Source organism: Notamacropus eugenii, chromosome 5 (genome assembly GCF_028372415.1).
Source record: "Notamacropus eugenii isolate mMacEug1 chromosome 5, mMacEug1.pri_v2, whole genome shotgun sequence".
NCBI lineage: Eukaryota > Metazoa > Chordata > Mammalia > Diprotodontia > Macropodidae > Notamacropus > Notamacropus eugenii.
The window spans coordinates 162,309,314-162,325,868 of NC_092876.1; the positions used below are offsets into that span (position 1 = coordinate 162,309,314).

The following is a 16,555-nucleotide window of genomic DNA, read 5'->3' on the forward strand; positions in this document are numbered from 1 at the left end:
AAGCAGTAAGAAAAAGAAATTGAAGGAATTAGAATAGGCAAAGAAGAAACTAAGTTATCATTATCACTCTTTGCAGATGATATATTTAGAGAACCCCAGAGATTCAAGCAAAAAACTACTTGAAATAATAAACAATGCTGGCAAAGGTGTAGGTTACAAAATAAACCCACACAAATCTTCTGCATTTCTATATTACTAACAAAGCCCAATAGCAAGAGATAGAATGAGAAATCTCATTTAAAGCTAGAGTAGACACTATAAAATATTTGGGAGTCTACCTGCCAAAACAAATCCAGTAACTATATGAACACAATTACAAAATACTTTTCGCACAAATAAAGTCAGATCTAAGTAAGTGGAAAAACATCAGTTGCTCATGGGGAGGCCAAGCCAATATAATAAAAATGACAATTCTACTTAAATTAACTTTTTTACTAAATTTAATTATTCAGTGCCATATCAATCAAACTATTAGATAACTATTTTCTAGAACTAGAAAAAATATCAAAATTCATCTAAAAGAACAAAAGGTGCAGAATATCAAGGGAACTAATGAAAAGAAATGCTAGGGAAGGTGGCCTAGCTCTACTAGATTTCAAGTTGTATCATAAAGCAGCAATTATCAAAACCACTTGGTACTGGCTAAGAAACAGAAGGGCAGACTGGTGGAATACGTTATGTACTCATCATGACAAAGTAGTCAATGAATATAGCAATCTACTGTTTGATAAACCCAAGGACCCCAGCTTGTGGGATAAGAACTCACTGTCTGACAAAAATTACTGGGAAAACTGGATAACTGTGGCAGAAACTAGGCATAGACCAATGCCTGATACCGTACACAAAAATAAAGTCCAAATAGGTACATGATCTAGGTATAAAGACTGATACTATAAACAAATTAGTAGAGCGAGGAATAGTGTATTTTTCAGATTTATGGAGAAGTGAAGAATTTTTGACTAAAGAAGAGATAGAAAGCATTAGGAAGTGCAAAATGGGTAATTTTGACTATATTAAACTGAAAAGTTTTTGCACAACCAAACCTAATGCAACCAAGATTAGGAGGGAAGCAGAAAACTGGGGAAGAATTTTTGCAACTAGTGTCTGTGATAAAGGCCTTCTAAACTACATAGAGAACTGAGTCAAATGTATAAGAATACAAGTCATTTCTCAATTGATAAATGTCAAAGGATACGAACAGGCAGTTTTCAGAGGAAGAAATTAAAGCTATCTATAGTCATATGAAAAAGTGCTCTAAATCACTATTGATTAGAGAAATGCAAATCAAAACAACTCTGAGACTGGCTATCATGACAAAACAGGAAGATGATAAATGTTGGAGAAGATGTGGCAGAGTTGGAACACTAATTCATTGCTGGTGGATCTGTGAGCTGATCCAACCATTCTGGAGAGCAATTTGGAACTATGCCCAAAGGGCTACAAAAATGTGCATACCCTTTGACTTAGCAATATCGCTTCAAGGGCTGTATCCTCAAGAGATCATAAAAACGGGAAAGGATTTCACATGTACAAAACTATTTATAGCGGTTCTCTTTGTGGTGGCCAAAAACTGGAAATCAAGGGGATGCCCATCATTTGGGGAATAGCTGAATAAATTGTGGTATATGAATGTAATGGAATATTATTGTGCTATAAGAAATGATGAACAGGAAGACTTCAGAGAGTCCTGGAAAGACTCATATGAACTGATGCTGAGTGAAAGGAGCAGAACCAGGAGAACTTTGTACACAGCAACAACCACAGTGTGTGAGGATTTTTTCTGGTAGACTTAGAACTTCATTGCAATGCAACGACTTAAAAAATTCCCAATGGTCTTTTAAGGCAAAATGCCTTCCACATCCAGAGAAAGAACTATGGAATTCAACTGCAGAATGTAGCAGATCGTTTTTTTATATTACGTTTTGGTTTGTTTTATGATTTCTCCCATTCATTTTAATTTTTGTATGCAACATGACTAAGGTAAGGGTGTATTCAGTGGGAATGTACGTATAGAACTTTTATAGAATTATATGCTGTCTTGGGGAGGGAAGGGTGAGGGAGGAGAAAAAAATCTAGGTTATATGGAACTGATTGTGGAGCACTAAAAAAAAAAAAGGCTTGGCAGGATTCTATTTCATTATCGATCCATTTTTCTCCTTGTCACATTACACTAAGTTTTACTGGGTAAGTTATTCTTGGCTGTAAGCCTATATTCTTTTCCTTCTAGAATATTGTATTCCAAGTTCCTTTATGGTGGTGGCTGCTGTAATGCATGTTTCTGACTGTGACTCTTTTGTACTTAAATTCTTTCTGGCTGTTTGCAGTATCTTTTCTTTCATTTGGAAATTCTAGATTTGGAATTTTCATTTTGAGGTTTCTTTCAGGAAATGACTAGTGGATCCTTTCTCTGTCTACTTCATCCTCTGGTTCTAAGAGAACTGAGTAAGTTTCTCTTAAGACTTAAAAATATCATGTCTAAGTTCTTTTTATGGTCATGGTGTTTAGAGTCTAGTGATTATCAACTTTTTCCTCCTCAATCTGTTTTCCAGGTCAGTTTTTTTTTTGCTATGAAACAACTTACATTTTTTCAGCCTTTTGAAAGTTTGTCTTATTATTTCTTGTTGCTCCATGGAGTCCTTGGCTTCTATTCTACTCTTAATTTTCAGGGAGTTTGTTGCTTGGACAAAGTTTTGTACTTCTTGGGTCAAGAAGATAATTCCCTTTCTAATTATTTCATCCATTGCTTTAATTTCTTTTCTACTTTTCTCCTGAAGCTCTTTTATTCCATTTATAAAATCATTTTTGAAGAATGCTAGCTTCACGCTCATCTAGGAATTCTTGTTGAGTTTGTGCTCAACCTATGTTTTTATTTGAGATTGCTTGTAAATGTTTCACAGTAATTCTTTTTTTGCATTTGTATCTTGAGTATCCCTGTAACCACAATTCATTATTTTGGGTTCCTTGTGTTTACTCATTGTTCTAGTTTACTTTATCAGATTTGATGATGGGTTAGACTTTGCTACACTTCCAGAGGAAAGGTCTGGGTTGGTTCTGTTGCTGTTTTTTTGAGGTATTGAGATCTGCGTCTTTCTAGGATCTAAGGGACAGGCTGGAGACCTACAAGCTTTCAATGCATCTAAAATGTGCTTGTCTTGAGCAAAATCTGATCACTGCCTCCCTTGTCTGAGCTCTGCAAGTTCCTAACCTGAATTAGGGTCTGAGCAAGAGTATTCTGTTGTTGGACTCAGCCCTTTCAGTCAGCTTGGAAGCTCTGTTGGTTCAGAATAAGAGAATTGTAGGCTCCCTTTGAGTCATTAATTCCTGCCTTGCTCATTCCTGTACAGGCTGGAATAGATGCAGAAACTAAGATCTTAATTTGATTCTAGGGTCTGAGGCACACTGCTGATACTTGTTTCTGAACTTCATCCTTCCATGGTACACTGGTCAGGGTCTCTCTATCCAAGAATGTTTCCCTCAGGTACAAGTTTCCTTTTCACTCTGTTCTGGATCTGTGAACTTGCAACTGGGTAGTGGGAAGAAAGCTGCCAGTTGGCACCTGTCCCTGTCAAGGTGCTCATCATGGATCTGGAAATCCTTCTTGCCCTGGTGCATAGCTTCTCTCTGAACAATGGAGTGTTTCATTATACAGCATGCTCCTAGCTCTACCAACTCTTACTGCTGAAAAATCTCTCTGCCTGTTCTCCCTAATCTGAAGTAGGCTGGACAAATGACTCCCTTTGAACTTTTTTTATTTCCCCAATTAGGATTTGGTCTTGTGCATTTTCCACATCTATTTGGAAGAGTTTTGTGGAGGGGAGATTGACTGTATTGATTCCTACAAATTCTCCATTTTAATTATGTCCAGATCATATACCTTTCACAGCAACAGATACAAGACATAACCAAACAACAGTCAGAGATAATTACAGAAAATTTAATAGAAGAAAACATTACATGAAACTGAAAAGCTTTTATGGTAACAAAATTAACGTGCCTAGGATAAGAAGGGAAGTAGTTGAATAAAAAAGAAATCTTCGTATCAAATTTCTCTGATAAAGGTTCAGTATCTAAGATGTATAAATAATCAACACCCACCTACTCACACCCCCCCCAATATATGTGATCAAAAGATATGAACAAGTTTTCAAAAAGAAACTGTAAATTAACAACCATATGAGAAAATGCTCCAAATTACTAATCATAAATGAAATGTAAAACAAAACAATCCTGAAGTTTTTCCTCACACCCTAAAAAGCCAAGATGACAAAAGAGAAAAAAATAGTATTAGAGGAGTTGTAGGAAGACAGGCACACCAGAGCATTATTGGTGGGGCTGTGAATCAGCAGGATCATTTTGGAAAGCAACCTGGAATCATGCAAATACAAGTGACTAAATGCCTATACCTTTTCATCCAACAATTCCATTATTAGGGTTATGCTTGGAGGCCATTGATAAGTTCCCAAATATACAAAAATGTTAATAGCAGCAATTTTTGTGACAAGAACTAGAAAAAAGGTAGTCCCTTTGCCCATAAACTGGGCAAAGATGGTCCTTAAATGATGTACACTGCATATATTTTTTTACTTTTAAAATTTCTTCTTTTTCATCATCTTTTAAAAAATGCTAGTTGTTATATGAGACGGCTCTCGGAGATGAGGAATACTGGGGGAAATTGTGGTAATGTAAAAAAGAAGATGAACAAAAATAAACTTTAAAAAAAATAAGGACTAACATGAAAAAAGTCTAAATCACTACTGATTAGAGAAATGCAAAATCAAAACAACTCTGAGGTACCGTATCACTACTATCAGATTGGCTAACATGACAAAACAGGGAAATGATAAATGCTGGAGAAGATGTTGGAAAACTGGAACACTAATGCACTGTTAGTGGAGTTGTGAACTGATCCAACTACTTCTGGAGAGAAATTTGGAACTATGCCCAAAAGGCTATAAAACTGGGCATACCCTTTGACCTAGCAATACCACTTTTAGATTTGTATTCCAAAGAGATCATAAAAATGGGAAAAGGACCCACATGTACAAAAATACAGCACCTCTTTTTGTGGTGGCCAAGAACTGGAAATTGAAGGGATGCCCATCAACTGGAGAATTGCTAAATAAGATGTGGTATATGAATGTAATGGGATACTATTGTTTCTTAAAAAATGATTAGCAGGCAGACCTGAGAAAAACTTGGAAAGACTTATATGAACTGATGCTGAGTGAAGTGAGCAGAACCAGGAAAACATTGTACACAGTCACAGTAACACTGTACAATGACTAATTTTGATAAACTTAGCTCTTCTCAGCAATGCAAGGATTGAGGACAACTCTAACAAAAGATTCAAGAAGGAAAATGCTAATCACATCCAGAGAAAGAACTCTGAAGTCTGAATGCAGATTGAAACATACTATTTGCTCTTTTTTTTTGTTTGTTTCTTTCTTGTGATTCCTTCCATTGGGTCTAAGTCTTTTTTTTTTTTTTAAACAATGACTAATGTGAAAATGTTTAAAATGAATGTATACCTAGAGCCTATATCAGACTGCATACTGACTTTCGGAGGGGGAGAAAATTTAGAACTGAAAATCTTATGAAGTAAATGTTAAAAATGAAAAATAAATCAATAAATCAACAATTTTTTTAAAAAGAAAAAGTACTAATAAGGCTCCTCCCATTACCTTGTCTGGCTGTTTTGTTTTCTTTTTCTTCATTCTTCTTGTATGGGTAGAATACGATGGTATCTTTTCTTCAAACAACTGTCTATTTGTTTCTATTCCAGTCTGCAACTGGAAAATATAAAAGACTAGTTTTTTACAAAGAAAAGTGGGAACTATCATACAAATCCATGACTTGACAACCAAAAATTAGAAAAGTCACTGACAATAAAAAAGAATCATCAGAATCAACTACTAAAATGGATCAAAGCCATAACTGTGCTAACATATCTGCAAAACAGTTATATATGTTCAGCATCTGTAATAGTAATTTAAAATGGAAAGATAGTTCTCATTAATTAATTAAAAGTCCATATGATCTGTTTGGATCAGCTGGAAGTCTGGGTCACATGTAGTGGGAAGAGCTTGCTGAGGAGGTGGTACAGGAAGGGTGAAGCGGAACCAGGAGGAAGTGAGTGGGATCAGGTCAGAGGGGAAAGAACACAGGTCAACTGACGCACTGTGACAGCTGACAGTGAGAAGGCCCTGGCTGAGGGGAGGGGAGGTTTGAGAATGGCTTTGCCTTTTGCTGTGATCATATTTATTAACTTCTTGGTCACCAAGATGGATTTTGCTTTCTGGTTCTGGGATTTGGCTTTCTGGTGTTGAAATAGATGTTTTTCTTCTGCCTTCTATATAGAGTCTTTTATATTTTGTGATTGAGAACTACACTGGCATATTCATAGTCACCACCAGTGCTGTGAATACTGCCTTGGCGATACAGCATTTTATTCCTAATTATCATCACTGTTTTATTATCTACTCTTTTTTTTCTTACTATTTTAATCACGGATACTTCACCTCTTTTTTTTTTTTAATCAGTTCCTTTTATGAAACTGAGTTTTGAAATAAGAACTACATTAGCTACAAACATGTTTGAGCATTTTCTCTTTCCTATTAATACAAAAGAAATGTCTACCTCTCTTTAAAATTCCATATAATTATAAAGACCATTAAATTATGTGTAAACAGGTAACAGGAAAGAGGACAATGGGGAATATGAGCCAATTTAGAAATTTTCCTAAGAAATACCTTTCATTTAGGCCACTAGTGACTACAATCTTCAGCTAATCAGGACATTGATAAAATCATTAATCAATTGTATCTGGAAGATTAGGTTGGGAGGAAAGTTCAAGAGACCACCTGGTGACCTATCAAAGTTAGGGCTTCTCAGTTCACAAACATGAATACAGTTGGGTTATCAGTGTATTAAGGTAAAGGTATAGCCCCAGAAAAACTTGATCTTAATTTTTGAAGGACAGAGGATACAAGAAGGTGGCATGTACGTGAACAGAGCTGGGATCATGACTGAAATCAGGAAAGCCTGGTTCAAATCCTGTAAAGGCAAGTCACTTAACTTTTCACTGCAGAAGGCATTTCCCTTAAGTTGATGTCGTGGAAGCATATTTCTCACTACAATGAAATCAAAGCTAAAAAACAATTCAACTAAATTTAAAAAAAGGAGTGATGAAATCATTTTACCAGCCAATAGGCTAATGTGCTGGCACAGTGTACCACAGGTAATCAGTGAATATATATGTACTAAGTGAAAACTGGTCTCCCTATTAGAGAAGATAAAGAGTTTAGAAGACTACTTTCCAAATTATCAGGGAGGATTCACTCCATTTGCTAAGTATCCACTACTACACATGTTTTCTGTGATCCATTCACTTACTCCACATATCCAATCTGTTGCTAAGTTTTCCCCCTTCTTTCTACTGACATTGCCAGCACCCTAGATAAAGGCCCTCATCACCTCATGCTTAAACTACTGTAGTAACTTCCTAATTGGCCTACCTGCCTTAAGTCTTCTCAGTCCAATCCATCTGCCACACAGCTGCCAAACTGATTTTCCTAAAGGGCAATCCTGATCATGTCAACTCTTCATTCTGTAAGCTCCAGTAGCTTCCTATTACCTCTGGGATCAAATATAAAATCCTTGGCATTTAAAACCTTCACACCTTTCCACTCTTTCTATTCTTTATCCCTTCCTTGTACTAAAAAATTCAGTAATTCTGATTTTCTAGCTATTCCTTGCACATGACACCATATCTTCTATATCTGTGTGCCTTTTCACTGATTGTCTCTCATACCTGGAATTCTCTTTCTCATTATCTCTGCCCCCCTGGCTTCAAGACTTAGATAAATCTCTCCTTATGCAGGAGGCCTTTTCTTATGTCCATTTTCCAATGGTGAACCCTAAAGGAGAAATTAAAAGGAAAAGAACTGGAAACTAAGAGGGTGCTCATCAACAAGAAGAATGGAACAAATATGGCATATAAATGTAAAGGAATACTGTTGCCTTGGAGGAAATGATAAAAAATGTTTTCAGAGAATCTTGAGAAAACTTCTGTAAACTGATGCAAAATCAAGTGAGCAGACTAGGAGAACAATTTATATTATAACCACAACATGGTAAAGAAGCACATCTTTGAAAGCCTTAAGGTCTTGGGTCATAGCAATGATCAAACATGAATCCGGATGGTGACATCCTGACAAAGAGGTGCCATCTAAAGGTACATAATGATACATATTTTCAGACACCACCCTATCCTGGCTAGGTGGTACAGTGGATAAGAGCACTGTGCCTGGAATAAGGAAAATCTGAATTCAAATCTAATCAGATTCTTACTGTGTGATCCTGGGCAAGTCACTTAATCACTTTTTGCTTCAGTTTCCTCAACTGTAAAATGGTGATAATAACAGTACCTATCTCACAGAGTTGTTGTGAGAACTGAATGAAATAATATTTGTAAAGCTTAGTACAATGCCTGTCACATCGTAAGTGATTAATAAATGCTTGTTTCCTCCTTGTATAGATTTATTTCACTTATTTGATAGAAAGGTGTTTTGTTTTTTTTGTAATGGGAAGAAAGGGGTAGATGAAAAATGTTCATGTGAGGAAGAGGGGGTGGGGCAGCAATCAACAATAGTGATGCCCTTCCAAAAAAAGATAAGAGTGTGTTATTGAAACATTTAAAGAAATGCACAGAACTGAAGGATACATAGACAAGCAGGACTGCTTTTAAAGTAATGTATTGAATGTATTATATACTAAAAATAGTTGTTAAGTACAACACTCTTGTGTTCTACAATACTATGTATTTGGAAATACTTTTTTTGGTGTTTAAGTTAAGAATAAAGTTTTTTAAAACGGGGTGAAGAAAAAAAAGGCAGAATACTGAAGCTTCATCTCTGAAATAGATTGCAGCTCTTTAAGTTAACTGTAAGTCACTTATTCAAGCCCCTTAAGAACTCTGGCTAAATCTGGTTGTTGAGTTAGTTCAGACTATGGACCCCCTGAGAGCTCAACCCCAGATCCAGGTGAAACCACAAAGACAGAAAAGAGCTGGCTGAGATAGATGAGACAAACTGTTCTTACGGACCTATTTCTTACACGAAATCTCATGTTACCAGCTTTCCTTTGCCCATATTCTGACTATGTTCTTAAAAGGCTTGTCAGAAAATTATTCCCCATAAAATTTTTATGGTCTTATGAAGGAGGAAGATAAAATTCTAACAGCTCAGACATCCTAGGACAGCAAATCCAAGGAAAGCCTTGGAAAATTCTTAAAAAACTTGAAAATGTTCTTAAAAAATTCTGTTACTGAAGAAGTGTTTGAAATCTCAGCAACCATTAAGTACATTCATCCAAAAATGTTACTGAGGAAAAGCTTGAAAGACTGGTTGGATGGCATGATTACCTTTAAAAAAAAAAAAACAAACCAAAAGCCAGTGCCTAAAAAAGTTTTGGTTACCTTGTTACTAACTGGTACATAAATGGGACAAATTTTGGGACAAACCCAAAACATGGTTATATTTCAGCAGGAGCTATTTATAAGTACATGCCAAAGCAGTGTTTCAACATGGTTATTAAAGTATACCTACCACTTTATTTCAGAGAGCTACTCATATCATAAATTAAAAAGTCAACTAATCATTCTTTATGATCTAACTAATTAGGCTATGAATTTCATACTGTGCCTCTGCATATAACTTTTCCACAACAACAAACAAACAAACATAAGGCTGTTCTTAGTATGTTATGATTCTGGTAATTTTACTCAACATCCATACTATAGGAGATGAACATTCTATTGTCTTTTAAACAAGTTGTAAGCACTTTTAGGTTAATATATAAAAGGTAAACATTTTATTAACTATATGTATACATAACATGATTTTCTAAACAAAGAAGAGTAGAATCTTTTCTATTTTTTTTAACTGTAGATACCTGGGCTGCTTTTTCCTGCATGCGTTTTCTTTCTTTTTCTTCTTCACGGAGTTTTGCTTCTAGTTCTTGCATTTTTTTCTAGTAATAGGTAAAAAAGGATTAATAATGAAGCAAAAAATTGGATCTCCTTCCTGCTACCCACCAATATTACAATTTTAAGGCACAAAGGTAATACAGATGACCCATTATTATTCAGTAGGATGTTTGTTTTTGTTATGCTTTCTGTTGTGATGAATGGATTTGCCTTGATTCCTCTATGCTTTTTTTAACTTTTGCCTTAAATTTATTACTTTCAACATAAAGTTGGCTTAGCAACTTGAGAAGAAAAAAAAACAACAAATTAACACTAACAAATCTTTCTCCCCTCCTCCTTGGAAGAAGTCTTATTACTGGCAAAATGACTTATTATAATTATCTATCTTTAAGACTTGACATAAATCTTAAGGTAGTACATAAATATGGTTTGGTTATTATTATTCTTATTAGAACCAATGGTAATATTTATAAATTCTTATGAAATTTTCATAGAAAAATGTTTGTAAAACTTTGAGTATAAAGGTTATTGATTTGTTTTGATTTGTAATTTAACCATGTCATAGCACCAATTTATTTCTTTAGCAGTTGGAAAAATGCGTAGGTGAAGCTTTAAGAAAAAATGACTTCAAACCTTTAGAACAGTTTCTGCAGATGGAAAATTATGAAGATATCACACTTAAATGCAGCAGTTTTTTCAGCAAGTTGGACAACCTTATGTGCAAGGTAAAATTTCAATTCTAAAAAAAAGACTGAATGTCACACCACTATTAACAAGTGACTATTTTGTTTAAATGTTCCTGCCAGAAAGGAGCTTGTCATTAAAAGAATCAAATTAAAGTGTTTAAAACAGCTATTTTAAAACATCTTTAAAATGCCTTGTTTTCTGACCAAAGTGATTTAAAAACTTTGGGAATATTTGCTTAACTTGTATTTTCAATGTAAGAAAATGTTTTGGTTCTTCCAAGTAAAATATGCGAAATGCAATGTCTGCACAGGATTACTATACTGACCAATATCTTTGTTGAAAATAGTTCAACTAGTTGTTTGATATCGAGCATATAAAACTACTGCTTAACTCATTTTCAAACTTTTAAACTAGCTTTTATATAGACATACATGAGGTTTAAAATCTTGAGTTGATTTTATTATTAACATCTTAAGCATAATCTTTATACATACATATAAATGTATATATACATATATACACACACACATACCTACACATATGTATATATTTTTTCTCCCAGTTATATGCTGAAACAATTTTTAACACTTTAAAAAAAAGTTTTGAGTTCCAAATCCTATCCCTTCCTCCCCTCTCCCTAAGACAGTAAACAATCATATACAGGTATACATGTGCAATCATGTAAAACATTTCTATGTTAGTCATTTTGTACAAGAACATTCGAATTAAAGAAAGAGAACAAAAGAAAAAAAATGAAAAATAGCATGCTTCAATCTGTAGTCAAACAGTACCAGTTCTTTCTCTGGAGGCAGACAGCATTCTTCATCACTAGTCCTTTGAAATTGTCTTAGATCATTGTATTGCTGGGGACAGCTAAAGTTATTCACAGTTCTTCACAGTACAATATTGCTGTTACTGTGTGCAACATTCTCCTGGTTCTGTTCGCTTCATTTTGCATCAGCTCACGTAAGTCTTTCTAGGTTTTTCTGAAAACATCCTGCTTGTCATTTCTTATAGCATAATAATATTCCATCACAACCATATACCACAGCTTGTTTAGCCATTCCCCTATTGATGGGCATTCCTCTGATTTTCAATTCTTAGCATTCTCTTTTCTCTGAAAAAGAGGTGACTTCTTCTGGCCCTAAGTCCTGTACTTGTTCCCTTGTTAATGATGGGGTAGACACTCTGGGAACCTTCTACTCTAAACTTTCTTTATAATCAATGGCAGGCATCTGTGTAAGGCTGGATAGGGCCATGAGTGCAGCCTGCAAATAAGAAACAAGGATTTTTCTGCGTAAAGGTAAATATGTGCCTGATAAAAAACCAGAACCTGGGATATCAGTATTATTGACAATAAGCAATAAGCAAAAAACCCAGGGAAAATCTTATTTGTTATATTTTTAAAGTATCAACTTCAAAATGTGCTAAAAAAAATTTCTCCCAATGGTCTTAGGAAGTAATTCTTAAATTAGGGTTACAAATTTATTTTTCAATTTTCCTATACCTGAGCATTTCCTTCTATTAAGATTCTTTACATCCCTTTGGCTAGAGAAGAAGAATACTCAGTAATACCCTTCTGCAAACAAGGAAATTTTATTCTAATGAAGACAAAATCATTTGCTGACCTCTGCAAGAGCCTGCATGGCAGTAAGTTTGTTATATTCCTGCTCAAGGATATCTAGTTTTTCAAGTTGGTTCTCAACATGCATTTGACCCTGCTGCTGGTCTCTCTCTATTGAATTCTGGAAAAGAACATCAGAAAAAACAAAAACCAAATAAAATTGAAAATGTGACCATCAAAACACAGAGAGAAATATCTATGGATGTTTTATAAAATACAATGCATGTTTATCTTCTGCCAGTTAGTAAAAAGCTAACTATAAATTTCTAATTCGAAGATAATTTTAACTCTAGGTAAACGATCAGTTACAAGATGAAAAATGTGGGTTTCATTTAACACATTATAGCTTAATGGTGTAATGCCATCTTTATTGAAAACCTGTTGCACAGACCAAGGTTATTCCTAAGTCCTGAAGGGTAGGCAAAGATAAATAGTGCTATGCTATATCTTAAATGAATTATTAACAAAAACATATGCTTTCAATAGTTTCTCCCCATATAATCAATATCTCAAGGACATTTTTGTTTTGGTTATTTATTATTATTCATACAACCATATTTGAAAGAAATATATAACTTCTTTTTCATGCTAAGTTTTCAGGAAGGAGGAAGAGGTTTGAAAAAACTGCTTCCAAAAAAGATTAAATCAATTCAACAAGTATTTACTAAATTCCTATTATGAGGCAGGCACTGTGCTTACATATTGGAAGTACAAAGACAGCAGTGATAGTCATTGGCCTCAAGAATCTTACATTCTACTAGGAGACAACATATTTACAAGGCTAGGCAAGCACAAAATGTACAAAGTAAATACCAAGCAATGTGGAAGAAGGAGAATGCTAACAAATGGGGGAATTGGGAAAGGCTCTCAAGGTGCTAGTTAGGAAAGAAAATAATTCTGTTTTTAGTTGATTCTAAGACATAGCAAAGTAAAGGGTGAAAAATGGTCCTAAGATGGTCTTTAAGAATCATATTCAAAAAAGTACTTAAATGTAGAAACAACATCCATCTCATATAAACAGGCATTCTTTTAAATGTAATTTGGCAGTCTTTATGGCATAATGGAAAGAACTCTGTATTTGGAATCAAGAGACTCCAGTTCTAGCTTTACTTACTCATGCTGTAAGCTGAGACAATTTTGTCTTTCTAGGCCTGAGTTTCCTATCTGTAAAATTACAAAACAGGCTTAGATAACCTTTCCCTTTAAAACTGTACAATAATTCTAATTGGAAGCCTCATAAAATTTATTAAAACAATATTCTATTTTTTAACTTGAAATATTTTTATGACTTTCTAAAGCAGAGGTGTCAAACATTAGGCTCAAAACCTGCATGTGGCCCACAATACTCCCTACTGCTGCCCAAACCAGATAAAAATGTAACTGGGAAACTGTCAGCGAAATAAGTAAAAATACAATAAAATATAAAAACATTACATTTCTAAACTAAATCAATGAGGCCTGCAGAGATCCTTATGTCCATTCAATTTAATTACATTTTGAGTTGTATACCACTGCTCCACAGAGCTATTAGAACAGCTGCATTCTCTCTCACTAACCTGCCTAAAATATAGGGTTTAAAAAAACTCAAATTGCTCCATCCTTCAGCTTAATAAATTAAATCCAACTTCCTAGAACTACTCTTAAATCCATTAACTCTACCATTGCTTTTTCAACTTTGTTTCTCATTCCAGCTCTGCTCTAGCCAGGCTGGTCTCTACCATGCCATACACACAGTTCTACATTTATGGATTTGATTTGCTCATTTTATCCTTTTGTGTTGGAACACCTTCCTACTGTTGATGTAAAGTCACCACAGAATTCCTATACTTTCTTAGAGATCTTAAGCAAAAAGTATCCCCATAATACGTGCTTGTACAGGGCTCCAGACACAAGTAGCATTTTAGGTATGATGAGTGAAGTCTTGAAATCCCAAAATTGGTGATCCTTCCTGTAATTCTGGATTGCTCAGCACTGCAAAGAATCTGTACTCCAGTATTGTTTATATCTTATGTTGGCTTTATTCAAATATTTCATATGGATTGTAGCGGTGTAAATAGAGACTTTTACCCTGAATTCTGACCCAGATAATTGATATCTGTGGCTTTCTTTTTCTTTCTGTGTCTATAGAAGTGTTATCTGTGTGTATGTAAATATGTATAGCAGAGTAGAGCGAACAGAGTAGAGCCATGTTTACATGTCTCAGAGGAAGGACGGGGAGGGAGGGAGGAAAACAGGGAGGCGGGGGGAGAGGGGGAGAGAGAGGGAGAGAGGGAAAGAGCAAGCGAGAGCGCACATACTGCCTTGTATGTAGCAGGTTGATAAATAAATAAATGCTGGTTGAATCTGAATCATGGGAACATCTATATTTTAACCAGTACAGAATGTCTTCTCTCCCAAGTATCCTCCATTTTGGGGGATGATTTATAGGTTCTCTTAGAGAGAACAGGCTTAATGAATAGTTTCTGAATGCACATTCCCTTTTTTCCAGTATATTTAATAGATTCTGCACATCACTCTAAACACATTAAAATGAAAACTAAAACATCTACCACTCTGTGAACCTGACCTAGTAAGTTTTGTTTCAAAACATGTATCTTGCTGGAATTCAAAACTAGTTTTGTAAGATTACGTGGAAAAATAACTAGTATCACCATCATATTTATTGAGCAAGTACCTACCATTATGAGGCACTATGTTAAGAACTCAGGGTACAAAGAAATATAAAACAAGACATGGATTAGCCACAAAGAATGTAAAACCGATATACACACAAAAGTAAGTAACAGTATTATTATCTAGATAAGATAGCCCAAGAAAGAGAGGGTTACTCTGGAAATTAGGTACATTTTTCTGACCAGCATAATTATCCAAACAGGCAATTCTAGTAACATGAAATTGAAAAATTTTTGTACAAACAAAATCAATTCATTTGAAGGCAACTGGGGGGAGAAGATAGGGGTAATCTTTACAGCAAGTTCCTCTCTCAGATATTCAAGATATATGGGGAATTGGAATAAATGGTGGGCTACGCAGGCAGCAACAATGGTGGGAGCCCAATTCCCAAGAAAGGTAACGGCAATGAATCCTTGGGCAGAAAAAGATCACAGAGGGCCCCTATACTAGCAGTATGATTAGAAACTGGCTCCATCTGCCAACTCTGTTGGTCATTACCCAGTTCCAGGTCACCATTCCAGGGTGGTGAGAGGTGATTATGGTTGAAAGGGAGTGGGAATAAAGAGCAAGAAACAAGTTTCAGAACCATAGCTGTGTGGTTTTGAACCCAAGAGAAAAAAAATGAGAGGCATGATGCAACAAGTTTATATCTACAAAAAGGAGGGAAGTATTCGTAAGTGTTCATGAATCTGCTCCAGAAAGTGCTAAAGTAACCTCTCAAGTGTGTGATCAGGGAATTGAATAAATGGAAAAGTAGCTAAGTACTCCCCACCCTCAACATCTTGGGCATCCAGTGTCACCAGGTTTCTGAGCAACCATGGAAAGCTACACCTGGCTGGGCCATGCCACGCCAGATAGGAAGCCCTCAGTTTGGACTGGGGCCAGAGATTCACCGTGATCCTTTTCTATGGGGAACAGTTCAGCCATGGAGCTACAAGGCATATTAGAGATGGCAAGGTGACCTTTTCACTTTTTTACCTCCATATTCTTTTGACATTGTTTTCCCTACCCCTCCTGCTCCCATCCTGTCTGGCACTGCTTCTCCTCTACCTTGCATTTTATGGGTTATTTTATGGTAATGTGTTAGGAAAAGTGAATTATTGTCAGAATGTTTTGTTTTACTGTATGCAGAAAAGTGTATTTTTAGCAATCTCTAGTAAAAAATTAGTTTTTGGTGGTTGTGGGAACCTAACCCTTTATTTCTCATAGGTTCAATTTATTAACATTCATGTTTTTGAGTTTCATGCTATTTTCTGGGAACATGACATCTGTAAAAATCGAGAACTGACTATACAAGATAAATAGGAAATAAGTGTAAATCAAAACAAGCCTGAAATTTTAACCTCATACTCTGAAAGCTATCAAAGATGACAAAAAATAAGAATAGTTAATGTTGATGGGGTTGTATGAAAATAGGCACACTACTACATTGTTAGTAGAACTGTGAATCAGTACAACCATTCTGGAAAGCAATTTGGAATTATGCAAATAAAATGACTAAAATGTTCATACTCTGACCCACAGTTTCCATTACCAGGGTAATATCCCAATGAGGTCACTGGTAGGAAGAAAATTTCATATACTCT

At 35.2% G+C, this 16,555-nt stretch overlaps 1 protein-coding gene across 8 annotated transcripts in view; it reads right to left on the bottom strand.

Moving 5' to 3' along the window:
• Positions 1 to 16,555, bottom strand: part of CEP57 (centrosomal protein 57) — an 80,707-nt gene that overhangs the window by 22,784 nt on the left and 41,368 nt on the right. For 6 of the 8 annotated variants that reach the window (XM_072616394.1, XM_072616395.1, XM_072616392.1 and 3 more), the window contains 3 exons: positions 12,301 to 12,417; positions 9,952 to 10,029; positions 5,682 to 5,789 (listed from right to left, as the gene is read on the bottom strand). In XM_072616394.1, the coding sequence (XP_072472495.1) occupies positions 5,682 to 5,789; positions 9,952 to 10,029; positions 12,301 to 12,417 (303 nt within the window). The remainder of the gene's footprint in view (positions 1 to 5,681; positions 5,790 to 9,951; positions 10,030 to 12,300; positions 12,418 to 16,555) is intronic. The other 2 variants (XM_072616400.1, XM_072616397.1) reach the window with 1 other exon arrangement.